This window comes from Falco biarmicus, chromosome 1 (genome assembly GCF_023638135.1).
Source record: "Falco biarmicus isolate bFalBia1 chromosome 1, bFalBia1.pri, whole genome shotgun sequence".
NCBI lineage: Eukaryota > Metazoa > Chordata > Aves > Falconiformes > Falconidae > Falco > Falco biarmicus.
The window spans coordinates 89,666,984-89,681,848 of NC_079288.1; the positions used below are offsets into that span (position 1 = coordinate 89,666,984).

Here is a 14,865-nt window from a genome sequence, read left to right on the forward strand (position 1 = left end):
GTATTCTGAGAAGATGAATACGTAGCAGAAACAGCCTTTTTTTCACCCAGTGTGTTTACCAGGCCAGCTGGGGACTGAAATACAGTGCTACATCCACCTGCAATGAGAAATCTTTTCTTTATGCATTAATATTTATAGTTTGCAAAAAATGCCACTATGCTTCTGCTCCTATACTGGACAGGGGTGGGGGGGAAGGCAGAAATTCATTAATCTCCCTCTACAGGGCAAATAATCTAGGGCTAATATAATGACTGTAATCCTTCAAATGGGCTGCAACTTGCAAACACACTTTTTGTAGTACGTCCATTGCAGGAGGACATGGTTTCTTATTGCCTCCACCTTCCAGCCTTGAAGAAGGCACTGAGATCATGTAGGTCATGCCTCTGCAGCAAAGCGGAATCAACATCTACTTAGAACCGGAGGTCCTCCACACTGTCCTTGCTGCTGAAAGCCTTTTCTTCTTAATATCCAGTCTGAGTGTCCTGGGCTGCAAGGACATTTCATTCCTTTTTTTTTTTTAGTTCTTCCCAAATCTGTACAGTAAACTGATTATTCTCTCAGTTTTGTAGCAGCTTTTAAAAATGTATCTTAACACTTAACACATTCCTTACCCCAGCCTTCTCTGGTGCTTATGGGAATAAGTTTCTCCCCCACAAAACAATGCTGGAGGATACTCTGGTGGAAGGCAATATCCTGCTTCTCTCTGGAGACTGCTCTTCATCAACAGAGCTATTACCTCTGTCAGCCACCTGCCCTGATGCTGTGAGTCTTGCTCTCCTTTCCCTGCAGAATGCACTGATGCACCTGGAGACCATGATGGATGTGTTTCAGCTGTGAGGCACTCTCTGCTTTTTTTACACTTAACGTTTGTCTCTGGGATGTGCACTGAAGATGGCATTAATAGTTCAGAAGACAAAGCACCAGGAAATCCATGTAATTTACTTTGAAAAACAGTCTATACACAGGTGACAAGGGGAATTATCTGTGTTTTGAGAGACAGAGTTTTGGGGCTGCTAAATGTTTTAGTCCTTTCCTTAGTAAACGTTTTCCTGTTTTTTTGGTTTCTCTTCTGTAATAGGTACGTAGCCACTTATATATCTCAAGTTGCAATACATGGCAATTGTAAAAAGAAATTCACTGCATTCATTGCTGTCCATTTTTAGGAAGAACAGGTTGGGATGTTGGTACCTATTGTGCAATGAGTTGTAAAATTCCTGGATAGCAGATATGCAGAGCCATTTATTGGTCAGCAATCTGCAGAGTGCATATAGAAAAAGGTTCCTGAGACTTGCAGAAGATGGATTATATGCATAAAAAAATGTATTAGTGCTTTATCTTCACTGCCTGTTTTGTGTTTTCCCAAACCAGAAATAGATAGGGACAGTATCTATATCACATACAAATATAAATCTTCATTAGCAAATGGTATGGTAATGCTGAATGTGTTTGTAATGGGGTAGGGGCACGAATGAGATAATAATAATTCTCATGTTATCAATCAGAGCCAGTCCACTGTATCTTATCAGTTACTCCCACACGCTATTCCCACACATCACAAATGCTGTATGCTGTGCTCTCTTTATGGGACTTATGTCATGATCTCAGCTCCAGTCTGCAGTCTGGCAAGCCCTAATGTTTTATCAATAAAAAAACACTGCAGATTTACTCTCTGTGCCACAGAGGAGCTGCTTTACAGTTTTGAAAAAGCAATCCTTGTTGCTCATCACATGGTCTTTGTCTGGAAATGCACTCTCCCAGGGAGGCTGCTCTTGTGAAGAAAACAGCAAGCACTTTTCATTCATGGCAGGCTGGTCTTAGTACGTTCAAAGATATTGTCAGACTTGCCAGCTGCGAGGCTTCAAAATATTGGAGTCTTTTCTAGCTGCATTAACCTGGAAATGAGCCTATGAGAGGATATCCTGATCCTGCCTTCCTTCTTTCAGTACCACACAAAATTGTAATTGAATGTTTTACAGGGTTCCCCCTCCCCATGGTAAAAGAGAGAGGAAATTTTCTGGGTGAGCTGAAAAATCATGTGCTTTCTCAGGATGCAGATTTTGCATCTCTGCATCTTTCTGGCATTGGAAGAAGCACTTCGTAGTCTAGTACTATGTGGCAGTAAAATAACACAGATAACATTAATTCACAGTGCAGCACCCTGGCAATGGATTAGGGTCTCACTGCAGTAGCTGCAGTACAAGCAAGGCAACGAGATACCTGAACCTTGAAGGTCTTGCAGTCCAACAGAAGATCCAAAAGAAAGAAACAGGGTAATACCATATACTCCATAGAGGTCTAAGAAGAGAAAGCAAGCTTCTCACAGAATTCTCCATTAAAGTGTCTGGAAATCATGAAATACAAGTCCATTTTATCTGGCAAGATAATCAAGTGACGTCCCACTGAAAGCCTGAGCCAAGTGTCACAGCTGCTGCCTCCCTAATGTCTAAACCCCCAGACTGTTTGTGCCTTCCCCAATGTGAGTGTGTGTCTTGAACATGACGCTCAGCAGCATATTCAACACTATAGGTATCTTTTTCTTGCATAAATGGAAACCTGTAGCCTGGACCAGATAGTTAACAAGCCCAGTTTACACAAGGCTGTTTCTGTGTATGACATTTGCCAAAGGTAACTGCTTCACAGACAGGGAACGACTGCACAAACGTGCCCCAAACGCTGTGTTTTCCTCACGTTCACTAAGAATTTGTCTTATGTGCGTAAATTTCACTTCCAAAATTCCTTAGAGGGTTGGGGCAGGAGGATGGAGAAAAGCTAAGTATTTAATTCCAACAGCTGTTATCTCAACACAGGTTTGATGTCGATCAAGCAGATCGACAGGATTTCTTTAAAGACAAAAACAGATGACAGACCCTACAGCACAGATTTGCAAGTTAAGTGAAAACAGGCTCACTGTTTCTTTTCCCGTGGCAGCGTGAGCCCAGACCTGTTTCCTGATATCGAACAGTTTTGATGGAAGAATGGAATGGAGGGGAGGTAGGTAATACTGTTTCTTTCAATAACAACGGCTCGTACAGTACACGAAATTATAGTTTTAGTTGCTCCTGGAAATTTTGCCAACTTCTTTTATTCCAGTATGCCCTGAATACCAAAACATAATTGTTAACCAAGTCTCAGAGCTTCCAAACACCCTTATATATAAAAAAGGAAAAAAAAAATTGCATTTATTCCAGTGATTTTCTATGTTTAGAAGATCACAGAAGATCTAAACATACAATCATAGAATCACAGTTCCCAACTTCTTAATCCTTAATTTAACTGTTTTCCTGTGTTTTCCTGCTTTTATATATAGGTATATATGTTCAATAATCTCAGTTTTGTTATCAAAGTCTTAAAACAACAACTGTGTTATAAGCATCAGAGAGCGTGGGACTGTTTTTCCCTATCACACCACGGTAGTAGTTCTCAAGCAATACAACATCTCTTCCTATATTTACTGAAACAATTTTGTTAGCTGTTGCAAGTTTCTTTCGTGAAGCAGATTGTCCAGTAAATGTTTTCAGTTCATGTAGGAAGCTGCTGTGATGCTTCTTCCATTTTGAAAGCAAGTTTTTGTGATGCTTTTCAAAATGTCATTTAGAAGAGGTATGCTGTGTGCTATTAAAATGTAATAAAGACAAAGCTTTGTTTCCTATTCACTCATGCCATGTTTCAGCAACTGCCATTCTTGGAAATCCCACAACCTGCATGGGATTTCCAGTAAGTTTTTTCTTTTCCCCCCCCCTTAATATATTTAGTCTGTGCCATTTTGAAGGTCACTAAATTAATAGTTTGGTTTAAATACTCGTATGATGTTCACCACTACCTAACCCATATTGTAAACATTTTTGCAAACTGTGCTTAAAATTTCACTTTCATGTCACCTTAAATAGTGTAACCACACACAGTGAAAGAAATGACAAACTTGTTTTTGAGGTTTGGAGAGGATAAAACTCAGCGCTACTGTTGCATGCAAAAGAACTGCCTGACTGCACTGATGTTACACCTGAGTAATTATCTGTTACTTTCCTTTCAAGGAGTCTGCCAGTAACAAAACTTGGGTCCTTGGGTGAAAAAAAAAAATCTAGTAATAATCATGAGCTACAGCTCCTCATTGTTAAGAGTCAGTCCACATTTCTATTGCTTCCAGACTTGGCATTCATGCTAATGGGTGGCTGCTGCTGATCTGTAACAGACTTCTCCACCTTATTTCTTTACCTTAAAACTAGATGCCTTTCTAAAGGTTCTCGATTCTGCAGAAACCGGGGGCTTGATTCAGAAATCTAATAAAACTGTATACCCATGTTATGAAGGCAGTAAAATTCAGTTGCATTCTTAATGTCCATCAGTATTTACAAGACAGAACAAAAATCCATTACTCCAGTAATGGCCAAGAGAGTTATCTCCCAGAGGAAATATGACATGCAGTCTGTAAAAAAGAAAAGATTAATGCATCCAATCTAACTGGGAAAGAAAGGTGAAACACCAAACAGACCATTCTGGTCTACCCAAGGTCCAGGTTGGTCATTACAGATAGACGGTGGATGCATTTATGAAAGACAGGTAGATCTAGGAAAACATGTTCGTGCTCTCCTTCTTGAAATGAGGAGTCATGGATATTAAGTCAGGAGAGAAACAAAGCATTGATTTTAAGTATGTTTTAACAGAGGGTTCTGGAGAAGCAGAATGTCAGAAGCCAGATACGGAGGTGCTCAGCCCCTTCACACACAAGAAATGTCCATCCAAGAGAAAGGGGAGAGATGCCAGTAACAGCTGCCTCCCACCAGCACTCCTGCCCGACAGGAAGGCTGTTTTGAAAGTAATACCCAGCATGGCTGGATGAAAAAAATCAATGTGTGGTCTGGTCAAAAGGTGCATTGGGCAGGACAGTTCCTGATTTGGGGACCAGATTTAAACCATCCCTTCTGAAAATCTGGGACAGTGAGATGAAAGAACTTCGAGGAAGTTTGGCTAGCAGGACACAGCTAACGGGTCCTTACAAAGCAGACATGAGGTCCAGCAGCTGGAACAGCAAAGAGACAGAAACCTACAATGGTACAAAGACTTTTCATGAAACCCAGTCAGGAAATATTTCCACTCCCATTGGTACACATGGAGGCTTCTAACTGTTAAAACCTCAAAAAGTGGAGAATAGGACCAACCAAGAAAAGAGCTCAGACTAGCAATCTAACATTAAAGCCCTAGAGCAGGTCAGAAGAAATTTTGAGAACAATTTACCTAAGCCACTGCAAACAGATTAAAATTTTTCAGGCTAATCAGATTCACAACATTTTAAGGTCTCTGAGCTCTGTGATAGAGCTATATATAATAATAATGGAAAAAGTAAATTGGAAGCTGTCATTTGCTTCCAATAAGCTGAGATGGAGATGGCACAAAATGAATTTTTCAGGCAGAGGATTTAAAAACAGACGATTTTTCATTGTGCTACAAATATAAATTCAGGATGCAATGTCACAGCAATGCTCTGGATATTAAAAATGTAAGTAGCTTCAAACAGCCACTAAACAAACTAATGGAAGAAATATCCACAGTGGGATGAATCTCATAATTAAGTGCTGCATCACAATGTTTGTTCTGTAGTGGGGGACGGGCTGCAGTCAAACACAGCACTAATTCTTACACTTCCTGCATGCTGGATCTTGCAACTTCAGTGTTCTTTACTGTATTTTTTTTCTAATACAGTGAATTTTTGTTGCAGAAACAGAGGAAAGGTGCTCCAACAGGTGAAAAATCCTCTTCATAAGTCAGTTGGGCTCCCTTTGTAAATTATTTGGGCTATCCATTCCGTCGTGCTCCTCTTGGAGAGCAAATAAATAGAAGACTCAGAAAAACAGAAACTCATAATCTGAACTTTCAATGGCTTTTATGTCCTCATTTATGTTTTCATTTCATCTACTGGGTGAAAGGACTACACAACTTCATTTTTAAAAACAATATAGTGGGGGTTTAGCATGCTCTGAAGCAGTCTTGTGACCAAGAGGGACACAACATCCCCTGTTCTGTGGTGTCTGGTTTTCCAAGGCTTCCCCACAGGGTTCTGTGCAGCACCAGCTCAATGCAAAGTCCTGACAATACTCCTCCTCACTCAAGAAGCCAGCCCTTGTAGCCACCCAAAAGACTGCCCTCTTCCCATATGGACAAGATTGGTGCTTTTTTAAAAGAGTACCTCAGCCTTGGAGCTGAGGTTCCTTCCACAGTTTTTGTAACAACCCCAAACTTGGTTTTGGCATATTAAATTAATTCTAAAATCACATCAGAGTGCAAGAAGCTTGATTCTCCTCCTCAGGACTCACTGTTCCCAGTGTTAATGGTAAGGGTGCTGGTCAGAAAGAGAAGACGCTCCCTTCCTCTGGCCAAGCAGTTTTACCTGCAGAGATGGCAACTCTCCTTGAGGCCTCTGTTTTCAGAGTCCAGAATAACCAGATATATCTCACTGAGGGAGACTGCCCCTTCAGGGCAGGAAGCTTTTAATGGTTAGTAAAAGGGTTGACATACCTCTAAGTGCTTGATGATACAATTTGGTGTTTGCTTTGGTCTGCCACCAGATGAGTGGGATGGGAGGCAGCAGGGAGAGCAGCCAGTGTCTGCAGCAAGACACACCGAGTCAGTGCTGTGCTGCAGATGGGAGAAAACCTGCATAAATTCTTGCTGTTTAGTTATTCATTTTACCAGCCTCAAGAAAGAGCTGAAATAACTGAGCAGATTGGAAAGTCAGGTAAAACGAAATACAGAAATGAAAGTTGCAGTTACAGCAGCACTGCAATGTACAGGCTTCCACCACTGAATGGCTGTGGTACTCGACTTTTGATCACCATCTGGCCAGTTTATTTACAGTCTGCTCAGCACCTTTTGCTTTGAAACAAAAAGGCTCAAAACCAGGAGCTAACAGGAATTTCCGTTTCTGAATTTCTCATTACTACATCTTAAATTGTCGCTGCTGAGAACTGTCAGGAAAAATAATATTCAGGGCCTGAGGCATACTTGCTCTTTCACTAATGAAGCATGCGGCCAGGTGTGTGAGGGACAGGGCAAAAGGGATTCTGCGATCCACCTAAACATTCCCAGCCCCTACTCTACCATTTGACCAGAAGCTTGCTACTGCAACTAGAAAGAACAGCTAAAGGCAGGCAAGGCAACAACATCCAACGTTGCTTGTCACTCAGTAAAAACAATATTGCCATTGCTATTAACAGGTCTCACACTAACTTTGCAAGGTAGCAGGACTCAGGTTTTTAAGCTTGCTATTAACTCATTGTGAGAACTTGCTGCGTGAACCAGAGCTTTGTACCAGGTTGTCTTGTTGATGGGCAGTTGAAGTGTCAGCAGTAAAGGCCTTTAAATGGAGACCTGGATTGGAAAACAGAGGCTCTAGGGCTATAAAGAACTTGCTAATATGCAGCTAATGGTTACTGAAGCACAATCTTAAGAGCTCAAGGAAAACTGCCCTAAGAATTGGGAAAAGAAGCAGCAGCTAAGCAATGAATGATATCAGAGACAAAAAACCAGCTAATCAACAAAGTACCTGGCTTGGTCTGAGAAAGTAAGTCTTCCTAGCACTGTGCAATATATGGTCTGGGACTAAAGGCAAACAACTGCCTAGAAATCAAGCATCTTGTAAAAGGACATCCTGAGTTGAGGAGGGGGGTTATCTCTGTGGGATCATTGAAACTGTAAATGGCCTGCCTGCCTCTCCTCTTTCCCTCTGCCTGCCTCTCCTTCCCTCTCCCCCATCTACCTGCTTCAAGGATTCTGGTTGCCTCTGCCTGCACTGAGGACCTTTTGATCAGCCTGTCAATTGCCCAGGGTGATGTTCAGCAGTATATGTGTGTCTGAGAGTGTGTTACCTCCATCAACTCTGTTTTTCTATGCAGTAACTTCCCTGAGCAGCCTGTCTGTCTTACACTCACCATTGCTGCTGGGCTCTTCTGCTGGCATGCACTGTTCCGCATCCTCAGGCTCCAGAAAGTCTCTCTTCAAAACCTCAATGACCTGTATTCTTCGTAAACTCACAAGGTCTATTTCTTTTAACTTCTTTTCCAGCTGCTTTACCATTTCTTTGCTGGACTGGCTAGTCAAAATTGTGATCTGAAACACAAATCAGAGTGTGCAACAGCTGCCTCTACCCTAACCCCCTCTTGACAGGTCACGGTGCCCGGTCTGTTTGAATAGCCAAGTCCCACTACGGAGAGAGGAGAGAAATCTCCCTAAAGTTATCTCATCAATTCAAAAGCAGATCTGAAAGCATTTTTTTTTTTTGAGCTTTGGCTTGCATTTAAGCCAATACAAAATGATTGAGAGGTTTGCTGCAGGAACACCAACGGACTCTGTGCCGCTGCTGGAAGAAGATGGAACGATCCACAGCTGCTGTGGTTTGTGCTTAGCACTGGGGGCTAGTGGGGCTGTGTGCGTAGGAGAGACTGTGCCCGGGGCTTCCCATCCCTGCATCAACTGTAGTTCAAGCAGACTAAATGTGGCCTTACCTGAAGGCTGAATGGGAATTGCCTTTTTCTTAAAAGGAGTATATAGTCTACCATAAAGGTGTTTATTAAGAGAGCAATGGTAGATGTGACTCCCACCTCCTGGTTTTGATGTAATGCTGAGTGAGTGACTGCAAAGAGTTTCTTCATTACTGACAATCAGCAACAGTTTCTAGAAACATGCCAGGCAGGTCTGACACCAGCTGCTACCCTGAGAGGGTAGTTAGGTGAGAAACTTTCAAGTTTTGACCTTGCCCTGATACTTGGTGAATGGTGAAGTACTGAGTCTTCTCAGTACACCTGCGCATTGCTCTGAAGGACTAGTTAATAACCCGAAATGAAGGACAAGGTGCACTTTAGGTAAGGCTCCTAACAAGTGTCCTGTAGGGAGTATGTGGGGAAACTTAATAGTAGGCCTTCACAAATGAGTTCCACTACAAAGATATTAACAATGCCAACAGAGTGCCAGGTCAGGGGTTAGGGATGGGGGCTTTTGAGGGGGTGGTGGAAGGAGTGCAGTGGGCAGGGAGTATACCTTCTCCATCCAGATCTACTCTTAGTGTTTATCTATGAGGTACTGGGGATGAAGCAGTAATTGTGATCTCCTTTATGAACTGACAAACACGGGTAACAGAAACTGTTCTTGATGGGGAGCGGGGCTGGGGGGGGGGGGGGGCAGCACCATCTGAAGATGCTATTATCTTTTTTACACAGCTATAGAGAGCATTTCCTATACTACTATACCTTAATTTCACAGGCACCTTTAGGCTATGTGATGGAAGCTCACCTGCACACCCCCAAAGGAGAGCAGAGATGCAGAGACAGGCAGAAGAGCCTGGATAACGCCCTGTCCCGGCCAGTGCCCTCAGCCCACCACAGCCCCCCTGCCCCAGCCCCGAGGGGCACCGGGCAACCACATCAGGGGCTTGGAGGGAGGGCACCTGGGGGCCATGGCCTGGGCTGTCCCCAGAGAGCCCCTCTCCAGGTGTGAGGGCCACCAGGGAGAGTCAAACGCCCTTCCGACCAGGGTGGGGGTGGGGGGTGGGGGTTGCCACCCGGGGCAGGGGACACCTACAGGATGCAGGGGAAGAGCGGTTTGGGATTGCACAGGGCTTATGGCGGGATGTTTAGGGGAGGAACCCAAGTGGCCACAGGGATGGAGGTGGGTGGTCTGGGAAGGAACTACATGGGGAAATTGAGGGGTGAGGGTCTACGAGCAGCCGGTTCCCGTGTGAACAGTTGGCTGGTCAGTCCGCCCGCCCGGCCAGGCCCGGCCCCGATGGCCACAGCCCATCCCAGCTCCTTCCCAACCCCCTTCCCAGCCCTGTGCCGGGGCAGGGCTCCCCGCTGTGCGTGGGGGGTGTGGGGGTGTCTCAGCACAGCGGCTGGAGCTGCGGGGCAGGGGCCCGTGTGGCTGCGGGGCAGCGGCTGGAGCAAGGGCGAGTGAGCCCGCCATCGCTAGCCAAGCTCAGCGTGGGCCAGCTGGGGAACAGGCAAACGGCCTGGGAGCACGGGGGTCTCTGAGGGTGAGACCGTGGAGTAGCTGGCCCTCAGAGGGACCAGGGGAGTCCTGGCAGCTGCGGCTGGAGTGGGGCTGCAGCCTTGGGGACGGGGATGCGCAGATGCCAGCCTCTGGGCAGACGGGGATCCAGGAGCAGCCACTGGGCAGACTGTGTCTGAGCCCAGCTGCTGGAGGCATCCATGCTGTACATAGGGAGACAGAGCTCTGTGTGTATATATATATATATAACAGGTAGTGGATCTCCATCCTGCTCAGCCAGAGAGAGGAGCAGGCTGAAGCCAATGGTGCAGTGCGTGTCTGTGTGACTGCTCAGAGTGTGTTATCTGTGACCTGTGTGACCAGCACGCATGTATATATGTGTTATATACATATGCTCTGTATGCATCTGCCTGCTGGGAATACATTCTCAGCCTCACAGCTGGTTGGGCCTGGGGGCACAGACCTGTGGCAGCCTTGCTGATGTCAGATCAAGCCCGTTTTCCCTAACGAAGTATACCTCTCCAACCAAACTCAGACCTAGTGTCTGCCCGAGTTACTGGGAATGAAGAAATTATTATGGGCTCCTTTTAGGAACTAATGAAAAAGGCTAAGAGGGACTGTTCTCGAACTGCGGGTAGCTGAACTGTCTAAAATATATAATTACCTTTTGCAGTGCTATAGACAGAGCATTTGCTATGCTGATGCACCTTTATTTCACCAAAACCATAGCTGCATTACACCTGTAGCCTATCACCTCCAATTTATCCTTTTCACCACTTGAGTCACACTAGCACGTGCTGGTCAGAGACCAGGAGAAGTATTTTACCACATACAAAAATTGAGGTAGCTACTGTGACTTCCCTTAGTTTTACCACACTTTCTAGATATAATCCCTTAATGCCATTATACTTCCTAATCTGACAAAAAACAGGCTACTGGTGACCGGAAAAATGCTTTTCATCCTATTGCAGATCAACCACACTTCCTGCCCTGCAGCTGCTGCTGAGGTTTAGCTTCACTGACGCTGGTGGTTTTTCTGCTCTGAAGTCAGGATCTCAAAGGAGTACGCATTTCCAATACCTTTAACAGATACTTGTTTTTAAATGATTGCAAGTTGTAACAAAGTCTGCCTCCTGCGCTTACTAGTCAGCTAGGAATATTCTTGCCTCTTTGCTGTTTAACTGTTAGGAAATTTGCCTGAAGACCGCATCTCATTTGCACAAGCAAATTACCAGTGGTGCTCATGTGCTATAAATACTGGCTATCGTGGTCTCACGCTAGAGAAACTGTACTTCTAAATACCACCACAATGCCTCCCTATGCACTTGCCTTTCTGCTAGCTCACATGTAAGTGTACTTCATCGACAGCTTCTAATATACTATGTTTTTTCACCCTGCTGCCCTTCATAGTCCTGCCCTGTCTTTCCTGCCCCTTCCCACTGAGCCGAAGCAGGCATGTGCCAGGCTGTTCCGCTGCCCACAGCAGTGGCTGCATGTTCCCAGCATGCAGCTCCGGAATAGTCTCTTCCACATGGATGGAAACATGTGGAAAGCTTTGTGGTGCGTTAATGCACCACAACAACATACAAAGCATTAAATATTGATGAACAACAAACACTTCAGATAAGTCTTACATTAAATCTTAACTGGAATCAACTGATTTATGAGAGCACTTAACTAAGGTATGAAGCTCTTGAAACAGAAGGAAGAAATTGTATTGGTAGAACCTGACATTCACCCCATTGAAAAAGAGATGGAACTAGAGAATTACAAAAATTTGATGAAGTAGGGCTTATTTTCCCTTGCTTGTGCCTTATAGTTCAATGCAGAAATACCTCTCCTAATGTTTTCTAATCACAAAATGCTTTGGGTTGGACAGGACCTTGAAGGATCATCTAGTCCAACCCTCCTGCAATGAATGAGCAGGGACAACTTCCACTTGACCAGGTTGCTCAGAGCCCCGTCCAGCCTGGCCTTGAATGTTTCCAGGGATGAGGCATCTACCAGCTCTTACGGCAAACCTGTGCCATGTTCCACTAATGCTTTAAAGTATCACAGAAACAGAATTGCTACTTCTCTTCACAGTGAATAGAAAATGCTTGTGGGAGGTGTTAAGTACTTGGTCACCACATGTGGTCTACCTAATACAGCTGAATTTAAAAATGCCTATTTTAACTGGCTTAAGTTATCCAGGCTTTACTTCCAAGCAGGTACACTCCACACACACACACACCCCTTCTTTAAAAGATACCATATCTGAGCAAAAACATTCAAATGCCTTCTGAGAAAAGGAAACAAATAAAAATCCAGCTTTGCATAAAAAAGTAAATGCTTGTGATGAAACCAAAATTTCAATCACTGAAGTATCTGAAGCAGAAAGCTGCCTTTTTTTTTTTCTAGAAACATAGCCTTTTGTAAAGGTGAAATACCCTTCTGCCTTTCTGTGATCACCTGCTTTTATTTTTCATCAAAGATCTGAGAATTATAGGTGCTCTTCTGCTCATTTCCTGGCTCCTTAGTGATCTGATGGTGCTTATTTACTTTTAAGCTAAAGGCCAAGGCCACCCGTTAGATCCCATTTAGGTCTATGAAACTCCTTTTGTTGGGATATGCAGAAGACTGAATTCATCTGCAGGTCACATTTATGCAGCATGCAGAATGGGAAGGATTGCCAGCTTGGAGATAAGTCCTTTATCCTTTACATTCTCCACAGAATTAAACTTGAGCTAAAGTTTCCTCAAGACAGGCAGGTATGATGTGCTGCCTTTTGGAAGCTCTTAGTACCTTCTCCAGTACCTGTGCTAAAATCAAGTGTACTATAATGCTTCAGATCTTTTTGTTTTTTGAATTCTCTCTCTAGTTTTATGATATTTTTCAAATTAAATAGGATCACTATAAATTGTATCCACTAATGAAGCCACAGAAAAGCTACTCTTAATTTTTCTTTCGCTCTGCTTTATAAGGCATGCATTCTTTGAAGAAACACTTGATGCCTGTCACAAATAGCTCAAAGAGAAGTGAGGCAGTGGAAACAGGGAATGAAATACAGTTAGTGTGGAGCAACTCAGAGGGAAGACCAGAGCTGGCAAGGGTGACTGTTGTCTGTGGTATCTGACAAATCCCAGACAAACCAACTCATGTCACCAGCCTGTCCAACAAGACTTGTTTAGCTGAAGTCACTGCTCTTTCTACTCTCTCCTGGCAAACTGTCAACAGCCAATCTCAAACTTCACAAAGCCTCAGCAGCAAGGAAGTATTTGCATGTGGTGTTTCAAAGCATTTTACTCCCACTTCCCAGGGCTTTCCTCCTTAGAAGGAAGTTTGGGAACTGCTGTGGCAAGGAATGTAGACTAACACATAGCCTAGAGCTGGGATGAACAGAAACAACCTTTCATGATGCAGGAATGCTTATTTAGCTGTAGAACTCGCTTTTAGATTGTCTTTTATGAAACTTCCTAAATTACATGAGCGTAGGTGGAACATGAGAGGTACATATTTATAAAGCATGATTCATAAAGTGGGAAGTGAGAGCGAGCTCTTAATGCACTGGCAGCTGCACCTTATTCGGGGCCTTGCAAAGTGCAAGGAGTGGGGACAAAGTGCTGCTGCATCGGGATTACAGCAGGCACAGTTCTCCCCTAATTCTCTGGGCCATGGGCAAAGCAACTGGATTACCCCATTTTTTCTGTGTCTGCCACAAAGGTGTCAGAGATCATCCTTTTTCCATTCACCCAGCGTAGGGATGCATGCCAAGGATAGACACGAGGCTTCCTGAGTTTCAGGGGCCGTCTGTTGTACACAGCTTGCAATGGTCTTTCTAGACTTCAGTTATTTCACCCAGCTGTTGCCAATGATGTATTGTAAGGGACCCCTACTACAATTTGCGGAGTAGGAGCCCTGTGGAACTCCCAAGCTACCACTGAGTAAAGAAAAATACCAATTATAAACAAACCCTCTTATTATTCCAAATACTGACCATAACTTCTTTTTCCCCTGAAAAGTGATTGTTTGAAAACCCTGTCCTTTGCAACCACACCAACTATTCTCAAGATGAAATGTGTTTCTTTTGTCTGTATGGGTTCACCTGCAATGAATTGTGGGCATGCTTTCAGGCACAATGAGGACCTTTGTACAAACATCCTACTGTATCAGTGAAAGTTCCAGGCACTATAATTGCAAAATGTCACTGTAGGCTTCAAGGAAAATCACATCCGTAAGTACTGTGAATATCTTTGCCTTTGACACAGTTCTTCCATGAAAGTAATCAAAATAAATCCAATAAACCATCCAAAATTAAATGCCTGGAAATGAAATTATTTTTTCTATACTGTAAAGTAAGTCAGTCTCCATAAGCAAGTCAAACCTGAATCTGTCTAGCTTCCATGAGCATTCAGAGATTGCCACATGGGGTTTTTTGGAGGATTTATTTTCTTAATTCCTCTCTCCCTCCCATGGTTGTTAGCTACCACACAGACTATTGCCTTCATGTGCTAACAAGTGGCAAGTCTGGTGGATGGCTCCCACAACCTTCCCAACATTTTCTTACCTCAACAGAACTATTTGTTGAGCTTCCTGCTGCTGTGTGTCTGCTGTATTGTTTGAACTGCTGCAATCCATCCTGCACAGCTTGTACCACTCCATGTCCCCGCTGTGGGAAACAGCCCTCTCTTGGTAGTGAACGGAGCTCTGAAATGCAAGCTTGAATTCGTGCGAAGTTTTCTTTCACTTGCTGCAAAACAGAATTCAATGAAATTGAAAGGCTGGAAACATCAAACTGATAATATGAAATATTTTTCCATCATATGAAAGGAAGTTTTTGCATTCATTGCACTGAGGTAAGACTAGGTGCAGGAGCCAAGTCAAAAAGCAGTG

At 43.8% G+C, this 14,865-nt stretch overlaps 1 protein-coding gene across 2 annotated transcripts in view; it reads right to left on the reverse strand.

Moving 5' to 3' along the window:
• M1AP (meiosis 1 associated protein) overlaps positions 1 to 14,865 on the reverse strand; it is a 35,081-nt gene that overhangs the window by 7,539 nt on the left and 12,677 nt on the right. For both annotated transcript variants that reach the window (XM_056346018.1, XM_056346009.1), the window contains exons 3-4: positions 14,540 to 14,722; positions 7,923 to 8,100 (exon numbers count right to left, since the gene is read on the reverse strand). In XM_056346018.1, the coding sequence (XP_056201993.1) occupies positions 7,923 to 8,100; positions 14,540 to 14,722 (361 nt within the window). The remainder of the gene's footprint in view (positions 1 to 7,922; positions 8,101 to 14,539; positions 14,723 to 14,865) is intronic.